The 25,692-nt window shown below is 29.7% G+C and overlaps 4 protein-coding genes across 12 annotated transcripts; 3 read left to right on the top strand and 1 right to left on the bottom strand.

Annotated features, from left to right (window-relative positions):
- Positions 1 to 1,141: 1,141 nt before the first annotated feature.
- maf-S (MAF bZIP transcription factor K) lies at positions 1,142 to 3,009 on the top strand. 2 transcript variants are annotated; one of them, XM_029318750.2, is made up of 2 exons: positions 1,142 to 1,365; positions 1,844 to 3,009. In XM_029318750.2, the coding sequence occupies exons 1-2, from the start codon at positions 1,303 to 1,305 to the stop codon at positions 2,207 to 2,209; spliced, it is 429 nt and encodes a 142-aa protein (XP_029174583.1). In that variant the 5' UTR covers positions 1,142 to 1,302; the 3' UTR covers positions 2,210 to 3,009. The 2 variants fall into 2 exon arrangements, with proteins under 2 accessions (XP_029174583.1, XP_029174584.1); XM_029318751.2 differs by having other exon boundaries at positions 1,143 to 1,335.
- Mt2 (tRNA (cytosine(38)-C(5))-methyltransferase) lies at positions 2,946 to 4,908 on the bottom strand. 3 transcript variants are annotated; one of them, XM_029318747.2, is made up of 3 exons: positions 4,667 to 4,908; positions 4,269 to 4,352; positions 2,946 to 3,987 (listed from the first exon to the last, which is right to left on the bottom strand). In XM_029318747.2, the coding sequence occupies exons 2-3, from the start codon at positions 4,321 to 4,323 to the stop codon at positions 2,963 to 2,965; spliced, it is 1,080 nt and encodes a 359-aa protein (XP_029174580.1). In that variant the 5' UTR covers positions 4,324 to 4,352; positions 4,667 to 4,908; the 3' UTR covers positions 2,946 to 2,962. The 3 variants fall into 3 exon arrangements, with proteins under 3 accessions (XP_029174580.1, XP_029174581.1, XP_085336177.1); XM_029318748.2 differs by having other exon boundaries at positions 4,748 to 4,908; XM_085480051.1 differs by lacking the exon at positions 4,667 to 4,908 and having other exon boundaries at positions 4,269 to 4,659.
- ema (C-type lectin domain containing ema) lies at positions 4,709 to 17,197 on the top strand. 6 transcript variants are annotated; one of them, XR_014924130.1, is made up of 15 exons: positions 4,709 to 5,204; positions 5,415 to 5,543; positions 6,751 to 6,884; positions 7,006 to 7,163; positions 7,793 to 8,022; positions 8,879 to 9,071; positions 9,556 to 10,203; positions 10,439 to 10,562; positions 10,681 to 10,835; positions 11,536 to 11,697; positions 11,802 to 11,967; positions 12,044 to 12,347; positions 12,958 to 13,088; positions 13,172 to 13,688; positions 17,137 to 17,197. XR_014924130.1 is itself a non-coding variant. In XM_029318753.2 (14 exons), exons 1-14 carry the CDS (start codon positions 5,131 to 5,133, stop codon positions 13,612 to 13,614), a joined length of 3,015 nt encoding a protein of 1,004 aa, XP_029174586.2. In that variant the 5' UTR covers positions 4,709 to 5,130; the 3' UTR covers positions 13,615 to 16,945. The 6 variants fall into 6 exon arrangements, 4 of the variants coding, with proteins under 4 accessions (XP_029174586.2, XP_085336175.1, XP_085336176.1 ...); XR_014924131.1 differs by lacking the exon at positions 17,137 to 17,197 and adding an exon at positions 16,862 to 16,945; XM_029318753.2 differs by lacking the exon at positions 17,137 to 17,197 and having other exon boundaries at positions 7,006 to 7,154; positions 11,829 to 11,967; positions 13,172 to 16,945.
- Positions 17,198 to 18,514: 1,317 nt separating this feature from the next.
- Positions 18,515 to 25,533, top strand: LOC146724283 (uncharacterized). The gene is made up of 5 exons (XM_085480267.1): positions 18,515 to 19,134; positions 21,506 to 21,711; positions 21,803 to 22,164; positions 23,215 to 23,718; positions 23,819 to 25,533. Exons 1-5 carry the CDS (start codon positions 19,129 to 19,131, stop codon positions 24,832 to 24,834), a joined length of 2,094 nt encoding a protein of 697 aa, XP_085336393.1. The 5' UTR covers positions 18,515 to 19,128; the 3' UTR covers positions 24,835 to 25,533.
- Positions 25,534 to 25,692: the final 159 nt, after the last annotated feature.

The following is a 25,692-nucleotide window of genomic DNA, read 5'->3' as shown; positions in this document are numbered from 1 at the left end:
ATGTGTGTGTGTGTGTGTGTGTGTATTTCTTAGGCCGAATCCACAATAGGTAATTTAGTAATAGCGTTTTCGATTGGGGTGCACTGGCTGCACTGAATGTCAGGCGCGTGTTCGATTGGTAGTGCCAATGCGCACTTGACTAGTGTTGCGTGTTCGTTTGAACGCACAACACTCGCATAGTGCGCACTAAGTGGCACGAGATATTTTGACGGTGCCAGTTCAGTGCACTGGATGCATGCAAGCAGTAGGGCATTCTTTTGAACGAAATTTCGACATAATGAGCAATTCGGATTTGGCTCTCTTTAATATTTTGGGGACATTTTTGGAATCTTCTAGTTCAAGCGAGCAAGAAGAAATAATTACAACTCTTCGAACTAGAAGAATAATTCCAAAAACTGTAAATTATGTAGAATGTGTGAAAAAAATGGATATTGACACCGTAAGTGTTATATCTTTTTATATAAACATCGAACCTATACCCTTTTTTTAAATATAATTAATGTACTTAATGTAATAGCATTTTTATACTGAATAATAATAATTTTTATATTTGTCATGCGTGATATTCTTGATCATCTTCTATATTTAATTACATATAATAAAAATCATTACTTAACTGAACACAAGATGTCGAGGTTATTTTTTCGTTCTTCCCGGAATCTAGTCAACTCAAGTGGCACTGAAAATTTCGGCGTGTTCTTTTTCACCTGCACTATTCAGTGCAACCCATGGATTTTGTCCAGTGTTCGTGTGAACTGAGTGCGCACTGGTGCGCACTAAAGGTATCATTTCATGTGCAGCATACTGTCGCAGCAGTTTATTGCTATTGGTGAAGTTCAATTGAACGAACAGCAAAAGCAGCAAAGCTAAAGAACACGCAACTAGTTGATTCTAATTATTGTTATTCTTATATTAGTTAAATAAAGGATTTTAAGAATAAAATAAATTATTGTGAGAATATAAAAGCAAAAATCGTATTTTAAACCTCGAAATAATAAGAGAACAAAGAAATATGCTCTAATAAATTTTGATCACGTGACTGATTTACTGCTGCAGCATGCTGCGTATGAAAAGGCACCTTGACTTTTTCCCAATCGAAAACGCTATAATACAGTGTACATAAAATATATATAAGATTGATGTTTTTGGAATGGTGCTATGTTGACGAGAATGGCGAGTACGTCTTTCTGGTCTACGATGAGAATGACTAAGCATATTTATTGGGAAAGCGCAAAAGACAGGGGAATTCGGGCGTTTTCGAGACTATTTTATTCTCGAGCGTGAAAAACTACCGAATCGGAAATGTCCATGGATGGAAAAAGATCGATAAAAATGGTACGTCATGCAGACCACATCGCACAATGGGTAACGCATCTTATTTTGCGAACGCTAATTTTCGAAGTCGCATACGACTTTTGTATGCAGATATAATAATGTCAAATATATATCGAATTATATATAAAAATAATCGAATTTCAAAATTTCGAATTTAATCGATTAAATGTATTAATTACACATTGATTAAATATATTAATACAAGGTGTCCCATAAGGAAACACTGAAACTAATCAGCTGTTATTTTTTATTAATACATGCAATTGAGAAAAAAAATTGTTGAAAAGAGAAAAATCTGCAGTTTGTAATGGATATAAATAAACTGTATACTAGTTTATTTTATTGAAAAAAGTAATGAAAAAGGTGTTGATAATTATTTGGAAATGGGACACCCTGTAGATAGTTTTATTATATGCAAATGAGAGACAAACGATTTCGTTAATATTTATTTTTATACAAAAATATTGAAATTTTATAAATTCTTGATTTATGTCTTTTATTAATATAGGATCCATTGTCACCTGGTCCGTGTCTCGACATCAGCGACGATGAACTTGTTACGATATCAGTACGAGATTTAAACAGGCAATTAAAATTGCGTGGACTATCCAGGGAAGAAATTGTGCGTATGAAGCAGCGAAGACGTACTCTGAAGAATAGAGGGTACGCAGCCAGCTGTCGCATAAAACGTATTGAACAGAAAGATGAATTAGAATCTGAGAAGACTCAAGAATATCGAGATATGGAAGCTATGCAAGATGACAATAATCGTATGAGGGAGGAGATAGAGTCTTGGCATTCAAAGTATCAAGCGTTGAAAAAGTTTGCCCTAGAAAAGAAAATTATTATTCCACCAGACTTGGAAACCATGTAAAGTTTAAATGTTAACTCCATTAATATTTATCCATAAAAATATTTAATAATGGAAATTGATAAGTATTTTAATGTTGTAATATTTGTGTTAATTTTTGTTAGATTTTAGAAAGTTTTATCTGTAAGAGAGAGACTTTGGGTTGCATATATAACCTTTAATTCATTTATTCATAAAAATAATATAATTTAGAATGTCATAATTTACATGTCAATTTTTTTTAATAATGTTACTGTATTCTTTTAAAATGTATATATAGATATAAAAGAACATACTTTATACACGTGTAATAAAGTATATATACTGGATATTAAAAATAAATTATAGACCGACAAACTTTGAAGGGAGAGAAAAAGAACTTTAACATAAATATTTTGTATTAATACTAATTTTCTCTATAATGTTTAATGCTATGTGACATAAGTTTGTGACTCTATAGTTTGTCACCTTTATATTGAAGTCAATGAAGGAATTTTTTAGCATATACTGTAAAAAAATGACTATATAACATTTAATATCAGTTTGCTACTTGGGTTTCGTGTTTTGTAATTAAACACAATTTAATTTTTCCACCTACATGTTTATTTATTATTTAAGTCACAAACTCTTATTTTATAGTATTATAAAACTAAAACCGTCATAGAGAAAAATAGTATTAGCAAAAAATATTCATTTTGAAGTCTTCTATTTCTCTTCAAAATTTGGTATATAAGGTCGAGTTAAGACAAAAACTAGAAGATGCAATTTTAGTAATTCTCATGTATTTTTATTTTCAATATGTAATAAATGTATTAATCTGCTAATTACATGAACATTGATTGAATTTCCTAACAACCTGTACTTTTGTCTATTTGTAATATCCTTTGGAAAATCAAAATCTTCTGGAAAACACATTAATCTACACACTTCTTTGGGCGAGAAAAATCTAAGTTTCAAGTCCAATAAGACTTGCACTTGTTCGTCCGAATTATTCTCCCTATTACCAGCTTCGCCATATTTGAGTTTAATTGTTTCATCGGCAAATGGACAGTAAACAGACCCAGTACCTTCTGCGTAATGACCATATCCTTTGGTAAAGCAACAAGAACCACTGTTCTCAGACGTTCGTATATCTAACACCCATGCTCTCTTTTGTAATAATTTTGTGGGCAATAAATATTTAGATTCTTCAACGTTTTCTAAAATATTATCTAATGTGTAGCACATTCTCCCAGATTTGCTATTAATCTTGCCGTTTTTTTCTGCTAATATAGAGTGCTTGCTTTTTGGCAGTAACTTTATTAATTTAGAAGACAGATCATCCTTTAGCGAGGGCTGTACGAAAGAAAATTTCAAACTCTTCCGCTTTGCTAATAAATAATATCTGTTCCTACTGTTTGGTACACCAAATTGACATGGACTTAATATTAATTCTCTATAATCGTATCCACAAGTTTCCATACAATGTACCAATTTCTCTCTCATTTGAGATACTTCAAAGCCTTTTACATTCTCGAGTAAAATATATCTCAAGCTTTTCAATTCCGGTATCAAGTTTAAAATGTGCAACAAAGAACAAGCTCTGTTGTCAAGAGCATCCTTCTTTAATCCTAATCTGGTGAAAGGTTGACACGGTGGACTCATAAATATAGCATTAAAATCCAATTTCTCCAGTTCCTGTGTGCTGAGGGACTCGATATTTCTATTCATAAGAATAGTTTTTGGAAAGTTGTGACGATACACAGCATTTGCAACAGGATTTATATCAATTGCCGCAACAACTTCAGCTGCAACTCCACTTTCTGCAACATAAACATGTAATAAGAACGAGTAATATAAGCTTGCATTAATTCTGTAACATATACATGTAATAAAAAAGAATAATATAAACTTGGATTAATTCTATAACATATATGTAATAAGAAAGAGTAATATAAGCTTACGTTAATTCTATAACATATACATGTAATAAGAAAGAGTAATATATAAGCTTGCACTTATTCTGTAATATAAACATGTAATAAGAAAGAGTAATATAAGCTTGCGCTAATTCTTGCATTTCTCAAATAATATTTATACATACCACGGAGTGCATAATGCATTCCTCCAATGCCGCTATAGAGTTCCAGTACTTTCATTATCAATGATTCACCCTAAATACTCTTACCTATTACAATTATTTAAAAAAAATATAACATATGTATAGATATATAATTTTTTACCCTATTCCTGATTATAATTATATAGTATTATGATTTTTTGTTGTTTTTCCTTAGTTATAAACTCGACGTATTTAAATATTTAATATTTAAGTATTTAAATATTTAAATATTTAAGTATATATTGAGTAGAAAAATATTAAAATCAAAGAATATAATTATGAAAATAAGCATAAACGCTTCTTGAAATCACTTTTGATGAAATGTAAATATGAGAGATTTGTTATAAAAATAAACAACAAACCACAAACTCAATTCTCACCTGAGATGTAAATCTAACCTAACCTAACCTTATCAATCCTAACCTAACTTTAATCTAATCTAACCTAGATCGTATTTCTACCTTGTATGTAATGAAAGTTGAATTTCGAACTGGATTATTACTGCCTCGTGTAAAATTCAACAAGTCTGATTGAAAAGAGAAAGATTAACGTGCCAACAAATAATATAATATAAAGATATAATAATATAAGTTGAATCGCGATAAAAAAAAATCGCTCGCGTCTGAAGGATTAAAATCCTAACCCTGAATATATGATATAATACAAAAAAATATGTAAGTTTTATATTATCTCGACAAAATTATCCATTACGAAACAAAAGTAAAATCAAAAGAGAACAGAGGTGTCGAAGAGAAAAATCGAAAAACAATAATCAGTCGACATTCATCAAAAATTCTTTAAAAAAATGTGAGGCATCTTTTAGCGTTTGAGATAATTGAGAAAAATGTTTCGAAGTAGAAGCTGGTTCGGTGGAGGGCTTTGGAAGCCTAAAAATCCTCATTCTCCGGAGCATCTTAAGTAAGTGAGGATGATCGGTGATGAGTTCTTAGCTGAAAAGAGACACAAGCCACATATCTTGTATATTTATCTATATTTTGTTGATTTATTTTTTATATATTTATCTTGTATATTTATCTATTATATTTTGTTTATTTATCTTGTATATTTATCTTGTATATTTATCTTGTATATTTATTTCTTGTATATTTATCTATTATATTTTATTAGATACTTGTACAATGTCTTGTCGAAGAATCAAACCGTGTCTGAGAACAACAGAGGTTTACTGGTCGAAACTCTACGTTCAATCGCTGAGATTCTCATATGGGGTGATCAAAATGATAGCAGTGTATTCGAGTAAGTATCCAGATAGCAAAGATGATCATTTTGACGTCAAATTATAGCAAAATGATTACCGTTGCCACCTGAGTAGAAGCAACTAGATAAGTTTTCTTTAAGACTTCAAATTCATATTCTTTTTTTTAATTTGATGCTGAATACATTGAAAAAAATTGTTTCTGTTTTTTTATATAGGGTGTTCCATTTTACATATATTAATTTCTCTCTTTATTTTGTGTATGAAAATATTCAGGTAAGATCATAACAAAATGAATATTTTATGAGATATTTCATAGTTTATACAATTATTAAAATGTCTCATAAACTATTCACTTTTTAGCCATCCTACCTTTAGAACTTTTCTAAGGAACTGATACAAAATATCAGGGTTAGGTAAATAACTAGTTAATTAGTTAAAAGTTGAAAAGTTAATAATTTTTAATTTAGCTTAGTTAATTTAAAATATATCACTTTTTAACTTCAACTAGTTATTTTTGACTTTAAACTTACTAACTTTCTTTCTAAGTTAAATTTTTTTATCTCTGAATAATCCCTCCCCCCATTTTTTTTATAAGTTATAAAAAGTAAAGTATTATTAAAGTATTATTATTTTTTTATGTTTATATATTTCTATATAAAAATCAAATAAAAATTTGTTATTTGTTGTAAATTTTAAAAGAATTGACAAACAGAATTTTAATTTAATATAAATAATGTTTTTAAAAATTAACTTTGGATTTAACTTTAATTAATTTAATCTTAACTTTAACCGATATAATTTTTTGTTCATGCAACTTTTAACTTAATTAAATTAATTTTATAAGTAACTAATTTTAACTTAACTTAGTTTTAAAAAATCATATTAACTTACTCAAAATACTGATTTATATACAAAATATTTGGGTGACTTTATTTACAAAAATTGACCTTCGAAAATAATTAAACTTAGCTACAATTTAAAATTATTAACTTCTTTCCTTTTCAAAACTAAATTACTTTTATATAAAACATTGGTTTCTAAAACGATTTTTTATATATTTAAGCATATTAAAAAAATAGGACACTTATATATTTATTAATGAAATAAATTTTTAATATAAGGGATATCTTCTCTTGTGGGTTAAAAAAAAATAGAAAGGGTATCCTTATATTAAAAATTTATTGTCATTAAATATTAATGATGCAAAATATACAAAAATGTGACTCACAAAATATATATTTGCAGTTTTTTTCTGGAGAAAAACATGCTTTCATTCTTTTTGCGTATTATGAAACAAAAATGTGGAAGTTATGTATGTGTTCAACTGCTTCAAACGTTAAATATTTTATTTGAAAACATACGCAACGAGACGTCTTTATGTGAGTGTAATATAATTCTCTTAAATATTAAATATTAAATAAGAGATATAAATAGCTCTTTTCTATACATATATCGATTTATGAGTTTTAAAATACATATTAAAATTTTCCGTTTTTTCAGATTATCTATTGAGTAATAATCATGTAAACAGTATAATAGTGCATAAATTCGATTTTAGTGATGAGGAAGTAATGGCATACTATATTAGCTTTCTGAAAACACTGAGTTTAAAATTAAATGCACATACCATTCATTTCTTTTATAATGAGGTAAACGAGGTATACATAATGATTCTCTGTGTCTGTCTTTTAATTAATTAGTGACTGCTTGCATCTGTTGAATGAGCTTTTAAAGTGATTCGTGTTTGTGTGTATGTATGCTTTTTTTTATACAGGGTGTCCAATTTTAATCGACCACCCTCAAAAACTTTTATTTGTGATTGTACAACAAAAGTTATTTGATTTGAAGGGGGACAGAAGATGGCGCTACTGACTTTTTTCTGAAGAGCACTTTTCAAGGTCCTTTAAAGATAACTTTTTTTTTAATGGAACTACTATAATTTTTTTATATAAATCGATTTCTTGCAATTTTTGATCTTATCATTATAACTTTTTATGTCAAAAATTACGAGGAATCGATTTATATAAAAAAATTATAGTACTTTTATTTAGAAAAACAAATAATCTTTAAATGATCTTAAAAAGTGTCCTTCAGAAAAAGTAAATATTTTGTCCCCTTTAAATCGAACAACTTCGAAAACATTTTGTCGTACAATCAAAAATAAAAAAGTTTTTGGGGGGTGGTCAATTAAAATTAAACACCCTGTCCCTTGTGTGATATGCGGGTGTATCAAAATTATGCTAAAATCCATCGTGACAAATTTATGACAAGTTCATTCTGTTATCAGCACACCAATGATTTTCCGCTGTACACGGAAGCAATTAAATTCTTCAATCATTCGGAGGGCATGGTGCGCATAGCCGTGAGAACTTTGACGCTAAACGTGTATCGCGTCGAGGACGCATCCATGCTGGCTTTCATAAGGGATCGTACAGCCGCACCGTATTTCAGCAATCTCGTATATTTCATCGGTGACCATATTATAGAACTGGACACCTGCGTTCGAAATGATGCCGAGTAAGTGTCTATATTACGGTCATATACAGGGTATCCTGTAAGTCGAGGTCAATTGTTCAGGAGGTGAATGGGGACTCAAAAACAAGAAAAAAAGTTGATATGAACATAGGTCCGGAAATGCGTTGTTTTCGAGTTATCCATTTTTACGTTAAAATTTAAAATTGCTTTACTTTCGAATTTTTTGGTCAAAATTGAACCATGAACAATGAACCACAAATTGAAATTGGTTTTTATGAATTCTATAAGATAATTAAAGTTGAATAAAAGTTGCGGACTGCTTTAGCACTATCCAGCACTATCAAGATACAACCCGGGCTAAGCGGTCGCTTAGCATAGTAGGTCAAAAACAACGCATTTCCGGACCTATGTTTATATCAACTTTTTTTCTCATTTTTGGGTTCCCATTCACCTCCTAAACGATTGACCTCAACTTACGGGACATCCTGTATACAGGTCTGAGCACTCGCCTCAGAAACGTGATGCTCTTAATGAAACTGACTCGTTTTGCCGCATGTCGCTAGTAATGAGTCGGCATGTGAGTGAGCGTGACGGCCGTATATATCGTTCTCTGTTACACAGTTTGCTTTCTCAATAGTAGCGTACCACGATTTTGCGGCATATTTTCGCAACTTTTGTTTCACGAAGCGCATTAATTTAATGGCCGGAAAATAGCCGAGTGCCCAGATCTGTATATATGACTGTAGTCCATATTTAGGTAGTAAACTAACGCCATTAAACGTCAAATGACGTCATTTGAACGTTTCATGACGTCAGTTTGCTAATTGGATATTACATGTTTATAAGACAGCCTCTCTCTTTTTTGTTTCATTTTATCAATAAAATAATTCTCTTCCAGTCATCAGAGTCAAAATCGACTGTCGGATTTAGTTGCGGAACATTTGGATCATTTGCATTATTTAAATGATATTTTATCCCTGAATATACCAGACTTGAATAAGGTTTTATCGGAACACTTGTTGCACAAACTATTAGTCCCGTTGTATGTTTATTCTCTGATGAAGTACAAGAATGTTTCGTGCCAAATTCAGGTAGGAGAAACTTAAATCTTTTTTCTGTTCTCTTTCAATTTTTATACAGGGTGATTCATTTTAATCACCGCAGGCAAATATTTCGAAAACTATGAGAGATTCAAAAAATGTTTTAAACAAAAGTTTTTTTACTTCGAAGGGGACATATGATAGTGTCATTGATTTGATTTTGAATATTCATTTGAAGGTTATGTGAAGGTTATGTGAAGGTCACTTTCAATTTCTTTTTATGATTTTTATTGCATATTCTTGTAGCTTATCTTGAGAGCTTTCTAAAACCCTATAATAAAAATACGTAGTTCCATTTAAGAAATTGAAGGTCACTTTCAAGCACTATTCAAGGTCAAACCAATGACACCATCTTATGTCCCCTTCAAAGTTAAACTTTTGAAACATTTTTTGTATCTCATAATTTTAGAAATATTTGCCTGCGATTAAAATGAATAACCTTATAACAATGAATAATTCAAGTCATTTTTTTAAGGATGAACGTAAACACGTCAGCGTCGTGGTAGCGCTTTTCCTACTCTCTCAAGTCTTTTTGATAGTTTCACACGGACCTCTTGTGCACACATTGGCGGTCATAATGTTCATGTCTGACTTGGAGACAATTCAAACTGGAACAAATAGGGTCTTGGAGAAGCTTCAGGATGCAACGTCGAAGTCTTTTACGCTGTCGAAAGACACGTCATTGGAAAAATCGCTGGAAAGCGATCTGAGCGTCGAAACGCTGTCAATTTCCGAAGAACCTGGCAATGAAGAGAGCGACACGAGAAACGCGAAGGAATTGACCGTGCAGGCTTCGATTGACAACTCGCAAGAATTCAATAATCATCCAAGCACGTCTTCCGATGTTGCTGCAACAGCAAATATGAATACGCCGCTAAATAGAAGCATTCCGCACGAAGAGGGTTTAGAGGAGATCAAACAGTTGAATGTGACGGATGAGGAGAAGGAGCAACGCTTGGCCTTGGAGAGTCCCTTGTTGTCTCAGCAAAGTCAGAGTGACGTACTCGAATCTTTAGAGAAGAAGCCATTTCTAGAAACAATAATCAGTTCATTATTATGCGCGGAAAACGATTACGCTGCGTTATTCGCCCTTTGTCTACTATACGCATTAGCTAATAATCGAGTAAGTATTATATGAATTTTAATAGGGATATATACAGAATAATTTATTTTAATCAACAGGCGAATATTTGGAAATCATACCTGATGCATTTTTTCTTCTAAAACCCCATGATTTCCAAATATTTGTCTATTAAGATTAAAGTGAATCACTGTATATGTGTCCTATATTTTTCCAAATATGTTTTATGTAATAATAATAATAATAATAATAAACCAATTTCCACTTATTTGTAAAGGGTATAAGTCATACAACTCTGGATGTAATCTTGTCTCCGTTTCATAATACGACTATGAAAAATTCATATAATGAATTGCTCATGGATAGATTGATTCATATTATAACTTTGAGCTGCCAGACTAGTAAGTTTATGTTAATTATTCTATGTTATAATATATTCTCTATTATATAGTATTGCAATTTCTGTGCTTCTCATCAAAAGAATAATATGAAAATTTGTTTCGTTTTTTCTATACATAGACACCAAAGTGAGGCTCGTTACATTAGAGTTAACCATTAAACTATTAACACAATTGACGGTATCCGAAGGACAATGTTTATTACGAGAGTCGCACTTGGCAGCCGTTGAAGCGGCAAAGGAACAAAGCACATCTTTGCTCAAAAACTTTTACAAGGTTAAATTGTCAGAAAATATTACAACTATATAACTATAAATATACTATCTACACTGACTATTATAGAATGTGTATGTAGTATACTATATACATATAATATACTGTATTATTGTATAGTATACTATACATATATAGTACATTATAGTAAAATATGATATAGATAATATAGCCTACTATATTATAATATATTATAGTATAATATAATAATACATCATATTATGTATAGTAGGTGGCACTATATTATAATAGTATACTATAATGTGGTATATACACTACTACAGTTTATATACTATATTATAGTATACTATTATAATATAGAGCTATTAATATATAGTGTACGATATATAATGTATACACTACTACAGTGTATATACTATATTATAGTATACTATTATAATATAGAGCTATTAATATATAGTGTACTAATATATAGTATACGATATATAATGTATACGTTATATTGTAGTATATATAATATATTATAAATACTATACTAATACTATAATATAACTCCTTATACCACCATTCTATTAAACTATACTAATACTATATCTCACTAAATTAGTACTATACTATATCATATACATATACATACTATATATTATATAATAGTATATTTTATATACTGTACTGTTATATTATACTAATATTCTCTTGTGTAAGTGCTGTTTTGATAAAAATTGACATTTTATTTTATTAGAGTGAAGATATTTTCTTGGACATGTTTGAGGATGAGTATAGCGAAATACAAAAGCGACCGTTGAATGTCGAGTGGCTGATGATGGATAGCAATATTTTATTGCCTCCTACAGGCACACCTATGACTGGTATTGAATTTAGTAAGAGATTACCGTGTGGCGAGGTAGGTACAAATGGAAGAACATATGCATTATTTTTTCTTCTTATAAATAAATTATATACTCATAATACTTTAAGAAAGTAACGGTATTACAATTTATTATTAAGAAAACGAAATCGCGAATAATTGTGCAGGTGGAAAGAGCACGACGTGCGATAAGAGTTTTCTTCCTGATAAGAGAACTAGCTTTGACGCTCAATATGGAACCAGAGACCCAATTGCCTCTGACCAATCCTGCTAATTGCGTGCAAATTAACAACGTTCTTGATCTAAGTAAACATTATTTTGTCTTACGAGACATGATTAATTACTCGAAAAGCGAACATGTATAAAATATTATTCTTTGCAGATAATAGTGACTTGATTGCGTGTACCGTCGTATGGAAAGACGGTCAGAAAATTCGCCGTTTTTTAGTCATCGACGTGGTACAATTGATTCTGGTGGAACCTGACACCAGCAAACTTGGATGGGGTGTCGCAAAGCTGGTCGGTTTCTTACAAGATATCGATGTGGCCGGCGACAAGGATGATTCGAGATGTTTGCATCTAACAATTTACAAACCGTTGAACAGCAGTACGGGCAATCGTATACCACTATTATCGGCTAAATTTATCTTTGACGACCACATTCGGTGCATGGCCGCCAAACAGAGGTCAGTTTTATTTGTAGTAAATATACTTCATAGTGTATATGTATATATATATATATGTATATATATATATATATATATATATATATATATTATATGCTAATAAAGTATTAATATAATATAATTGTATAGTATATATATTATACTAATACATACTAATATATACTACACTAGTACATACCAGTATATTTAGTAGTATATAGTACTAGATACACTACTAATACATACTAATATAGTACTAATATATACTAGTAGTATATTCTAGTATATATAGTAGTAATGTACTACTAGTATGTACTAGTAATATATAGCACTGTATATACCAGTATATAGTATATACTAATGTATACTATATTATAGTATATAATAGTGTATACTCTATTATACTATGTATAGTATATACATACTTATAATTTATGCTATAGTAATATATACTATACTATATATACTATACTGCATATAATATACTGTACTATATTATAGCATATATAATACTATTTATAATACTATATAATACTATATATTATACTAAATAATACTATATTATAGTATATGTATAGTATAGTGTATCGCATTATTCGATCGTGAAATTTGAATTTATCGAATGATTAAGGCTAACAAAGGGGCGAATAAAAGCTAGACAGAAGAAGATGAATCAAATTGCAAGATTGCTAGACATTCCGACAAGCGTACCTCATTGTTCGACACCGCCCAATTATGCCTTGCGTGGTTTACGACACGAACGTGAGTATGAAACCGAAGAAGAAAAGATTGTTAAGACAGAAATTTCCTGGAGCAAAAATCGAATTTAATTCGAATTTCTCCAGGTATCGTCGGCCGTGGTCAAAGACCGCAAAAGGAACAAGCGAGGCCGATGTTTATGGTAAACAAAGTTCCTGGATTCGCCGCGCAAATGCGTAGAGAAAATAGACCAGCGGCATCGCCAAATTCCAAACGCGACGACGCCAGCTCGAGCGAGAAGGTTCACGAGAACGGCTTGCGTTCTAGAGACAGCTCGCCCAAGATGCCGAGGCCACGAAGCGAGGAGATCCCTTTAGAGGATATGCGTATCCGCAAAGCTTCCCTCACGTCCAACGGGCTGAACGCTTCACATATGTGTTCGGAAAGAAGGGACAGTCAGGGTGCAGCTTGCTTAAACAGCAATGAATCTTCATCTATGATCAGGAAACACTCCGAGGAAACGTCCTTCACATCTCCACAAGGACAAGAATCTAAATCGCGTAGAAAGGGTCAAGTGGAAACTGTGTGATCGCAACTGTAAAATTTAACTGTGAACTTGAATTCGACTACATCTTTAAAAAAAGACTGTAGAAGATAAAATGCGTATGTACAACATTTTTAAGTTGGCAGAAGAAATTTACTGGACTAACTTAATAAAAAGTTCTTAACATGTATATATATATATTATATATATATATATTATACAGGATGTCCAATTTTAAACGATTATCCCCAAAAACTTGTTTATTTTTTATTATATAACAAAATGTTTCATATATCCAAAAGTTTTTCAAAGGGAACAGAAGATGACGTTACTGAAGAGAACTTTTTCTGAAGACAATGTTTCAAGATCATCTTCTGTTTCCTTTGAAATCAGTAGCTCCAGTTTCCCTTCAAATCAAACAACTTCGAAACATTTTGTTCTACAATCAAAAATAAAAAGTTTTTGAAGATGGTCGATTATAATTGGACACTCTGTATATATATATGCGAAAATTTTACCATATATAACCGATAAAATATTAATTTCTATATTTTTATCAAACGTGTAATATGTAGCGTAGACTGCTTTGTACACGCACACATACACACACATACATATATATATATATATATATATATATATATATATATATATATATATATATATATAACGCGCGCACCCGTGTGTGTGTATAAATTTATTTTTATGAAAATTTATTTATGATTAATGAAAGCTCTTAAACTTGAAAAGAAAAAAGAAGAGCAGATATTAAAAATAATATTATTTCATTAATTTTTCTTTATATTATAATATAATAAAAAGAATATATTATAAATAATATAAAGAAAACACTTACTGTGTGTGCGAGAGACTGTCTTAAATATATATATACAGGGTGTCCGGCAACTAACGGACCAATGATTAAGGGCGGATTCTTTGGCCAATTTGGAGACAATTTTTCCTTAGCAAAAATGTTAAGAAGTCAATAATTTTCGAGTTATAAGCGATTGAAAAAAATGGGTCTTTTGAAAACTAAACGTTTTGGAGTTAAAAGTCTAACATAATTACATTCTTTAGTTAATTTCAGGTAGAGTTTACTATAATAAAATTTTAATTTGAGGCTTAGTTATAAAGATACATAATGACAAATATTGGAAAGTTGTAAAAAATGATGACTTTATTTGACATTTTCGCTGAGGAAAAATCGTTTCCAAATTGACCAAAGAATCCATTTGTAATCGTTGGTCCGTTAGTTACCGGACACCCTGTATATACAGGGTAGGCCATTTTAATCTTTCCACTAAAATTTCTCAAAATCCAAAAATTTAAGACAAAAATGTTTCAGATAAAAGTTGTATGGTTTCAAGGGGGACATGAGATGGTGTCATTGATTTGACCTTGAATAGCCATTTGAAGGTTACGTAAAGGTCAACTTCAATTTCTTAAATGGAACACTATATTTTTTCTTGCATACTTTTGTAGCTGACTTCGAGATCTTTCCAAAACACTACAATAAAATATTTTTTCATGAAGTATTTTTCGAGTTATTAAGGCTGCAAATTTGCAGTATTTTGACATAAAATACAAAATATCTTGGGAAATATTCATTTTTCGATTATCATACCTTAATACTTTTATGCACAGAATAATGAGACGAATCAATTGGTGTAAAGAAAACACATAGTTGTCTTAAAGAAAAATTATCTAACTGCTTATTGCAATTTTCATATTTTTTTTTAAAGGTAACTATGTGTTTTCTTTACATCAACTGATTTATCTCATTATTCTGTGCATAAAAGTATTAAGGTATGATAATCGAAAAATGAATATTTCCCAAGATATTTTGTATTTTATGTCAAAATACTGCAAATTTGCAGCCTTAATAACTCGAAAAATACTTCATGAAAAAATATTTTATTGTAGTGTTTTGGAAAGATCTCGAAGTCAGCTACAAAAGTATGCAAGAAAAAATATAGTGTTCCATTTAAGAAATTGAAATTGACCTTCACGTAACCTTCAAATGGCTATTCAAGGTCAAATCAATGACACCATCTCATGTCCCCCTTGAAACCATACAACTTTTATCTGAAACATTTTTGTCTTAAATTTTTGGATTTTGAGAAATTTTAGTGGAAAGATTAAAATGGCCTACCCTGTATATATATATATATATATATATATATATATGCATATGGGAACCTCATATTTCGATTTAAATAAAAAATCTTTTATTTAAAAATACAATTATTACTTTAACGGTAAACAAATTCGTGCAATAATGCTAATTTATGTTTTTATTCCTGTTTTTTATTAAAAATAATAAAGTCATTTAAAAAATATAGTTACAGAATAAAATATAGAACAAATTACAAAAATAATATTAGTGTAAATTACAGAATTATAAAAAATGCAGTGTATCATTATTCTGTTAATGAAAAATCATGATTGTTAACGAATTGGCAATAGATTGTATTAATTTAATTAGACAATGTTTAATTAAACTGTATATATAAAGTATCTTAATTTTTTATATACCATTGCGATTATTGCATATCATTAAACAAAGCAACCAGAATCTATTTCACAACTAATTTTTAATTATATTAGACCACACAACTGTGTAATAATTTTAACTTTTTAAAAATTGTTAAAAATAATCAAATATAAAAACTCTACAACTATCTTTTTATGAATAAAGATAGTTTGATCTGAAGTTTGTGAATTGGAGTCAATTGACTTTTTTTATACACTTTTAAAAGTTAATTGACTTTTTTATATATCTCTTTTCCTGTTCTCTCTCAATGTATGAACAAATGACCTCAATTTCCAAAAGAATACACGGTACGATGATATAACGACGTATTTCTATTCGCATGAGAAAAAATTGACTTTTTCCTTACTCTTTTTATTTTTAAATTTAAACCATTTCTTTTTAGTTCCTAATAAGAATTTTAAAAGTAAAAAAATCTTGTATATTTTTCGTCAATATTTTATTAACACACAACAATGCCGTTAGCATTAGATTGTCTTCCATTATTATCAAAGATTTTTGTGTTATATTAAAAAATATATATATCGACAAATATAAATATAACTTAGTCGTTTGACGAAACATCATAGCGATGAGACGTGTTTCTCTTTTAACTATTTTAAATAAGATCGGTTTTATGTTGCGTTAATCTCATTTTAATTGATGGGTATGTTTGTGGTCATAACTTAACATTTAAATATGTTCTTGTATGTTTCAACATTGTGTAATATTATTAAACTATTGTGTAATATTGTGTTATAGAATTCTCACTTGATAAGGACCACAACCAAATGGTCGAAACGTCGTGAAAGTATTGAATAAAATTGCTAGTTACGTCGAAATCAATTTTGCCAAGTTTATTTTCACCACTAGCGTCTAATATTAATTTTGATTGATAAATATTTATTGTATATAAAGAAATTCATAGTTCCGTGACGCGCTTTATCTTAATTAGGAACAAAAAAATATCTCAAATGTCAAAAATTATTATTTTTTTTAATTGTTAGCTCAGCGATAATGCATTATTATAATTATAGGTCACTGGATCACACACGTGTGGCAGTTTTAACCGCGCATAAACGACTGTGTATTTTTGATGCGAGTCCGGTATGGAGGATAAGGAGAGAAACTATGCGAGAGCGCGACCGTTCGATCAAATTAATTCCTAGCATTCGCAAGCGAAAATATACTATGGTATTGTATATTACAGTATATATATTTATAGTATATACACTATAGTATAGTATCATTTATATATATATAATATATATATGTATTTATTATTTATATACAATATACAGTATATCTACTATATAGTATATACTATGAAAGTACGATATGCTATATATAGCATAGTATATATTATAAATATACAGGGTGTCCCATTTAAAAAAATCCATACAATTATATCTCTTGAACAATGTATTTTAGAGAAAAATGTTTCAGACAAAAGAGTTGTAGAATATCGAGGAGGAAAGAAGTTGGCGCTACTGACTTTTTCTAAATGACGATTTTCAAGGTCATTTGAAGATGATTTATGTTTTTTTAATGGAACTACTTTAATTTTTTTTTATAAATATCGGTTTCTCGCAGTATATTCACTATAAATATATTATAATAAGGATAATGTTCAAAACGTGAATACTTTATGAGATATTTGACATAGATTTACATAAACTATAAAATATATATATAAAATCTCGTAAAATATTCATTTTTCATCGATCTTACCTCAATATACTTTTATACACAAAAAAAGAAGAGATATCAATTGATGTAAAGAAAATACATAGTTGTAAGAAAAAGTATGTAACTATGTTAGTTGCAAATTACATACTTTTTTATGTATGTTGTAAAAAATTCAACATTTATTTTAAGAAATTTCATATTGACTATTATTATTTTATTTTTTATAATTCTACTTTTTTAAATTGCTATTACAATTAAAAATGGGTACTTTAAATTTTTGCTAAACATATATAATATATATACAGGGTGTTTCATTTTAATTTGTTAGACACTCAAATATTTCGAAAAATATGAAAGATACAGAAAAACGTTTTAAACAAAAGTTGTTTTGTTCGAAGAGGGACATAAGATGATACCATTGATTTGACCTTGAATAGTCATTTAAAGATCATGTAAAGGTCACTTTCAATTTCTTTATTATAAACCCTCATTTTTTATTGCATATTTTTGTAGATTATCTCAAGAGTTTTTCAAAACACTATAATTTATAAAGTTTGAAGTTAATAATTTTTTGACATAAAATGTAAAATATCTTGTATATGTATATATATATATATATATATATATATATATATATATATATTGTATATATAAAATATTCAATGTTTTGTAATTTTACCTTAATACTTTTATGCACAGAATGAAACCAATTAATTGGTATAAACAATTGATTTTAAGAAAAAGTATGCAGCTGCATGTTGCAAATTACATTTAAAAAATTTTTTATCGTATCTTTTATATTTTTCGAGATATTTGAGTATGACTAACAATAAGTTAAAATGGAACACCCTGTGTGTGTGTGTGTGTGTGTATTTTGGATAAATATCTTTAGACACGCATGCATGTTTTCATCCCTCTTTAGATGAATTATTCGGTAAAACTATGTCGTGCAATGATAATTCTTTATTCATACTAAACAAAGTTATTCCCCGTGCGTGGCTCCGAATTTTTTTCTGATTCCACCGGCCTTTCGGTGGCAAGCTCTCCTGGCCGCTGGTTGACGGAAGTAGGAGGCCGGTTTTAGTCTTCGATGATACATTCGCTGGTTCGGAGTATAAATGAAGAACAATGACCTAATTGCGTACAGAACGCGTCGGACTTCTTCGTCGGTCAATCACTTATGTTTTTGAGCGTGCATAATTCATATTTGATTATTTAATTATAAAGCGTTATACGAGGATCCACATAAACTGAATTCTTCTTCTGTTCTCTTCTAATTTTTTAATAACGGAAACGGTGCAATTTTTTGCATGTTGCAGTCTACGAAAGCGTAAATTATTATGAAGGTAAGATATGTGTGTTATAGCAACAATTTGAAGGTTTATTTAATTCATTTAAAAATTTAAAAAATTAATTTTTTTTATTTTTTGCAAATTTGAGATATTTTTTTATTTAATTAAAATCTTTAAATTCTTGTTTATTGAATTAGAGTTTCTCAAAATTAAAAAATTTATAATAAAAAGTGAAGTAATTAGTTTGGTTTCTGAGAAGCTTAATTGCACATTAATAATATATAAAATAATTATAAAATATTGGAAAGTAGGCAATACTTATATAGAACATAGAAACATATATAGATATGTACATATTAATTGAATCGTTAATGAATGTATCGCTGATCAAATTATTTTTTCATTATAATAAATTCCATTCATTTATTATATGTTGTGCATCTTTTTTACTCATTTTACTTTCTAATAAATCTTGTTGCTTATATATTTACCTGATCGTTAGAAATTTAATGTGATGATTGCTCGCTTTCGTTCTCAGCGAGTTGTCAAAATGTGATTTATGAAATACAATTTTCTCTTAAAAGATAAACAATAAGTATCAACTTATAATATTCTTATTTATCTATATTTTTCAGTAGATTTGTAATTTCTAAATTAATTTATTAATTATTTTTTATATTAAAATCGAAGAACAGATTAATTTTGTTAATTTTCATAAAGAAATGTAATACTAACCATTTTTTTGTTCAAGAAATTTTTGTGTAGTACAACATATATATTTTTCAACTGAAAACTACATCACATTTATATTTATTAGAAAAAAATATTGAAGATAATAAATTGTTCTCAGATAAAATAATAAAAAAAAACAATAAAAGTTTTCAGATAAATAAATCTTCACGTCTTAGATAAATTTTGCATATTTATGTCCATTTGCTATTTAATCGCACGAAAGTTCTTTCACACCAAGCATTTTCTATATAAAATCTTTTATTTGAAAGACGAAAAAATTGCGGATTATTTTAATTTGTTTTATTTTAATTTTGTATATAGTCAACGCACAATTTCGATTTGTCGCAATTCTCGCATTTTACGTTCTTTTTTTTCTGTCTCTCGATTTTACTCTTTGTGCGAGCGAAAAAAGTTATACTTTACCTACCTATTCGCTTTTCTCGCGCGCCAAGCGATCAATGTAGCACAATGTTCCACTTTTAGCGCACTAACGATTTGCGGCAATTTTCTCTTCAGTTTTACGCGCTTTATGCGGATAGTATATGGCATAAAGAGTCATACCACGATAGATGTTTCGATATGTAGTATCGTAATTGTAAAAACAATTCTCGTCATATTTTAGTGTCATACAACTTTTTCAACTTTCATACATTTCATTTAGTGCAAACAGCTAGCATAGAAATAAAAAAAGGCAAAGAATATTGAAAAATGCAGAGTTGGGTAATAACTATAGTTAATTAATTGAAAGTTAAAAAGTTAGTTAATTTAAAATGTATTAATTTTTAATTTCAACTAGTTATTTTTGACTTTAAACTTATTAACTTTTTTCCTAACTTAAATTTTTTTATCTCTAAATACCAATATTGCTTTTTTATAAGTTATAAATGTAAAGTATTATTAAAGTATTATTATTTTTTATGTTTATTTGTTATCAATTGTAATTACCAAAAAATGTATTTCTATATAAAAATTTCTTTGTTATTTGTTATTATAAATTTTAAAAGAATTAGCAAATAAAATTCTAATTTAATATAAATAATGCTTTTAAAATTTAACTTCAGTTAATTTAATCTTAACTTTAACCGAGTTAATTTTTCGTTTACATGCAAACTTTTAACTTAACTAAATTAATTTTATAAGCAGCTAATTTTAACTTAACTTAATTTTAAAAAATTATTAACTTACCCAATCCTGAATAAACGTAAATTGAAAAACTTTAAAAAGATTAAAATTGAAAAAAGTTGAGAACATTTTTACAGTTTTGAAGAGTTACAATTTTTTCAGAAAGTTTGAAAAAAGTTAAAAAATAAACTTTTTGAAAATTGGAAAAAATTGAAATTTTTTTTAAGTTTAAAAATTTTTTTAAAGTTGAAAAAATCGAAAAAGTTGAAAAAAGTGAAAAATTGTATAACACTAAAGTATGACAATGAGAATCTTTACGGTACCACATCAAATACATATATCACACGTCTATTACAATGTATATTAGGAATATGACAATGTATATTATATTATATGTTAGACATTTGTTAGACAGTATTATGTCCGTAGTTCGTCTGAAGCGCGCGCAAAAATGAAGAGAAAATTGCCATCTTTCTCCAATTATTTGACGCAATTTTATTTTCTCTTTAAAACTCTTTCTCGAATCAAGATAAAATCAATACACGCTCCAATAAGCTTTAAAAACTTATAGACGGCCAGTTGGATTTGCTGGCTTCTTGCCATATGCGTCTGCATTTCTGAAGCGAAAAAGATTAGGAGACCACCATCTCCACCGTTTGCGCCTACGTTGATATTGAAAAAATCTCATCGGCCCATCAATCACCGAATATCCATGGGCAATGCCATCCATATTGGTATTCCTTCTCCTCAGAGAATACCTTACAAGCCTAATTACAGGTGAGAGGCTCATAAAAAAATACGTGTCTATGTATATTTATATATTACAAATAATATCTCGGAATAATTTTATTCTCGACCATTTTCACAGAATTCGAAATCGGCCCATGATGGTGTATAATGTTCTACCAAACAATTGGAAAAATCAAATTCCAATGCGCGCGTTCCCTGTCTTGAACAACCACGCGATTTTGCCACAACGCGGCACTCCTGCCAAGGATTTTTATTCTATAAACAAGATACAGGAATATAGTTCACAATACAAACCAGAGTTAGCAATATTGCCGTCCACTCATCGAGGGGACATAGATGATGACAAAGGACCCATCCATACGATTCCGGCACCTAATCTAAGTCCAGCCGATAAGCCTTATTCGGCGACCGATTCGGAAAAGGTTTTGCAGTATCGTCCATCGTACTCGAATGATCCCAATTATCATAACACTGCGCAAAGTAAGCCCCACATTTTTATCATATTATACTGTTCAACAAAAAATGACTTTTCGAACACCAGAATGAGATTAGTTTCTTATAATTTTTTGGACGCTGAACACTTATCTTCAAAATTGTTCCATCACGTCACAATTTTAAGAGACATGCAATTAAAGTTGGAACAAAGGGCTATTTTCACGAACTTTGTTATATTATAACTACAATATGCGCTAAAGAAGTTTTCTTGCCACCAAAATATAGTATATTATTAGGACTTTCAATTCTCAATAGGAATTTTCGATGTCGGTGTTATGGTTTATATATAAGATATCCATAGTTGAATACGAGATATTGCAGAAGTTAACTGACTAAATAAGTCATAAGTGCTTAAGTTGACGAGTTACAAACAGTTGAAATTATGTTTATTTATTTTTAAAGGTCTTTTAGGTCACTGAATACAAATACAATGTCAAAATTGTCAAAATAAACTCAATATGGCGGATTTATAAAAAAATATTTTTTAAATTTTTACATCCCCCATATTGAGTACCATTTTGAATTTGATAATTTTGACATTGATTTCGTATTCGCAGTGACCTAAAACACCTTTAAGAATAAATAAATATAATATAAAACTGTTTGTAACTCGTCAACCTAAATAAATCACAGCTAACCTCTGAATACCCCATATTCAACTATAGATATATCTTATAAACCATAACCGACATCGAAAATTTCTATTGAGGGTTGAAAGTTCTAACAATATATTTTATTTTGGTAGCCAGAAAACTTCTTTAGCACGTCGCATATTGTAGCTATAGTATAACAAAGTTCGTGAAAATAATCCTTTTTTCAACTTTAATTGCATGTCTCTTAAAAGTGTGACATAATAGAGCAATTTGAAAGACAGATTTATGTTTAATGTCCAAAAAGCTATAAGAAACGATTAGTTTGTGCCAATGTTTTTTTTGTTTAACAGTGTTATATTGGAGCCATTTTAAGTTGGCTCAATGTCGGAAGATTGGGAGTATAATTTTTTATTTAATTGGGTGTATTAATTCTCTCGCCTAGATCCTATGACAAGCACTTTTGGATCAGACGCAATTAACAGCAGTCTACCGCCGCAAAGAATAGCAACAGATCCATTACAACATCAATACGAAGTTACAGAGAGAAACGACATAACTTTGAATGAGCATAAAACTATCCAACTGCCCGAAGCAACCCATCAAGTTCAAGATTTAGATATAATGAGGCTATATTCGATTATAAATAACAATAATCCTCATCAAACCTTACAGTCCAACGAGCTTTTTGCTGTTAACCCGAATACAGGATCGAATAATAATATACAAATCGGTCAACCAAGTATGCCGATGCAAACCAATCTTCATGGTTCCTTACACGTCGGATTTCCTCCCGCAGGCATTCAGACACCGTACACTATAACGCAGCAGATTCCAGCAGAGTTCAATACAGGTCATTCAATTTCAACAGGGTCACCGCTGTCAGCAGCGCAATTTTACGACCTCTTGAACAATATTCCACCCAAACTTACGGAGCAATATACATCAGGTAACAATTTCTGCAATCCTTCTTTATAAACTCTATGATAAATTATCAATATTAAAAAGTTTGTATCGTTAAATAACTGAATGATTTTTATGATTATCAGATCAGCAAGTTCTTCAACAGCAACTTGGCCAAATATTCCAACCAGATGTAGCAACAAGCTTTTCCCAACCGCAAATGCATTCTTTTAATTATGATGAACAGGCTAATCAATTATTACAACAGCAGCAGCTACAGCAACAACAACAGCAGCAGCAGCAGCAACAGCAGCAGCAGCTGCAACAACAGCAGCTGCAACAACAACAGCAGCAACAGCTGCAACAACAACAGCAGCAGCTGCTGCAACAACAACAACAGCAGCAGCTGCAACAACAGCAACAGAAACAACAGCAAATTTTATCCAATCAAGATTACGTCCCCGAAAGTGTCACGGCGGATTATAATTTGGGTTTGGGATCTTCGATAAATACACGTAGGCAGAACGATGCCCAAATTAACGAGGAATTAACATATTCTATAAATGGAATTGAGCAACCCGAAAATAATATTGATAATGAAGAAATGACGACATATCAAATAAACCCAACGATGACGTATCTCGATAAAATGGTCGATGCTGGTGCCATATCGACAAATTTCTACACGACACTCCCTAATAGAGAAACTGCTGAAAAATTAGCCGCCCTGGCTGCCGCCGGTCACGTCAACAGTCGTCTTATAAATCAGTTGCAAAAACAGCAGAAAAAAGATGCACAGAAAAACGCAGTGCCGCTTAATCACAAGAGCGATGACGATCTTGGGAATCAACAGCAGATCGATAATGATGAACAGATGACGTATAATCGACAAAAAATACATCAACAGCAGCAGCAGCATCATAGGCAAAATCTTAAAGTACAAAACGATGGAAAGTTGCCAATGCAAATTATGATACCCGATGATAAGAATGATTACGCTACGAGTGACGATAATCAACAAAGTAATAATATAGAAAAAGATAACGTAGACATGGAGTACGAATATGAAGATGGGGAAATTGAAGATTCGCAAACTGCAGCTTTGTTTAAAACAGCATCTCGCGATAATAATTCCCATATTGAATTTGGCATCCGTTTGTAAAAGAGAGTCACTACTTTTCTAATTGTAAGCTATATTATACAGGGTATCCCATAGAAAATTGCTAAAATTAATCACGTGTCATTTATTAATGCATGCAGTCATTGAGAAAACAAAAATTGTGTTGAAAAGAGGAAAGTCTACAGTTTTTAATGGATATAAATAAAATGTTTGTGTACCCGTTTATTTTATGGATAAAAAGTAATGAAAAAAATGCTAAGAATCACATAAAATCACAAATTAATAATAAATATTTTCAACAGTGCCAGATTTAATAGAAACTATTAAAAAGATCGTTAATAACATTAAAAATGACATGTTAGAAAAAGTTTTTGCGAGTTTTCGTAAAAGAACAGAATTTTGTACAAATTATCATCAAATGGTGCGCACTTCAAAAATATTTATCATTAGTTTACATATGTGATTATTAGCACTTGTTTCATTACTTGGTTTTAATAAAATAAACTGGTATACAAACATTTTATTTATATTCATTAAAAACTACACTTTTCTCTTTTCAACACAATTTTGATTTTCTCAATAACTGCATGCATTAAAAATGACAGCTGATTAGTCTCAGCAATTTCTTATGGGACATCCTGTACAGAGAATATTTTATTTAGTCACTCTCATATAGATCCTTATATATAAGATACACACATTTACATTTATTTATTTATATCTCATTGACGATAAAATGAACACAAGTTTTTGTTATAGATTTGTAGAATTTTATTAATCTTGTGTTTCCAAGAATTCGCGCGTTTCATTGATCGATAAACATTTGTATATATATATATATATATATATGTATATATATTTATTTATTTATTAGATAAATGATAAATTATTTTGATATAC

The sequence above is a fragment of the Nylanderia fulva genome, unplaced genomic scaffold (assembly GCF_048542155.1).
Source record: "Nylanderia fulva isolate GAGA-0341 unplaced genomic scaffold, ASM4854215v1 Scaffold14, whole genome shotgun sequence".
In the NCBI taxonomy this organism is placed as follows: domain Eukaryota; kingdom Metazoa; phylum Arthropoda; class Insecta; order Hymenoptera; family Formicidae; genus Nylanderia; species Nylanderia fulva.
This window is presented reverse-complemented; position numbering and strand designations above follow the sequence as displayed.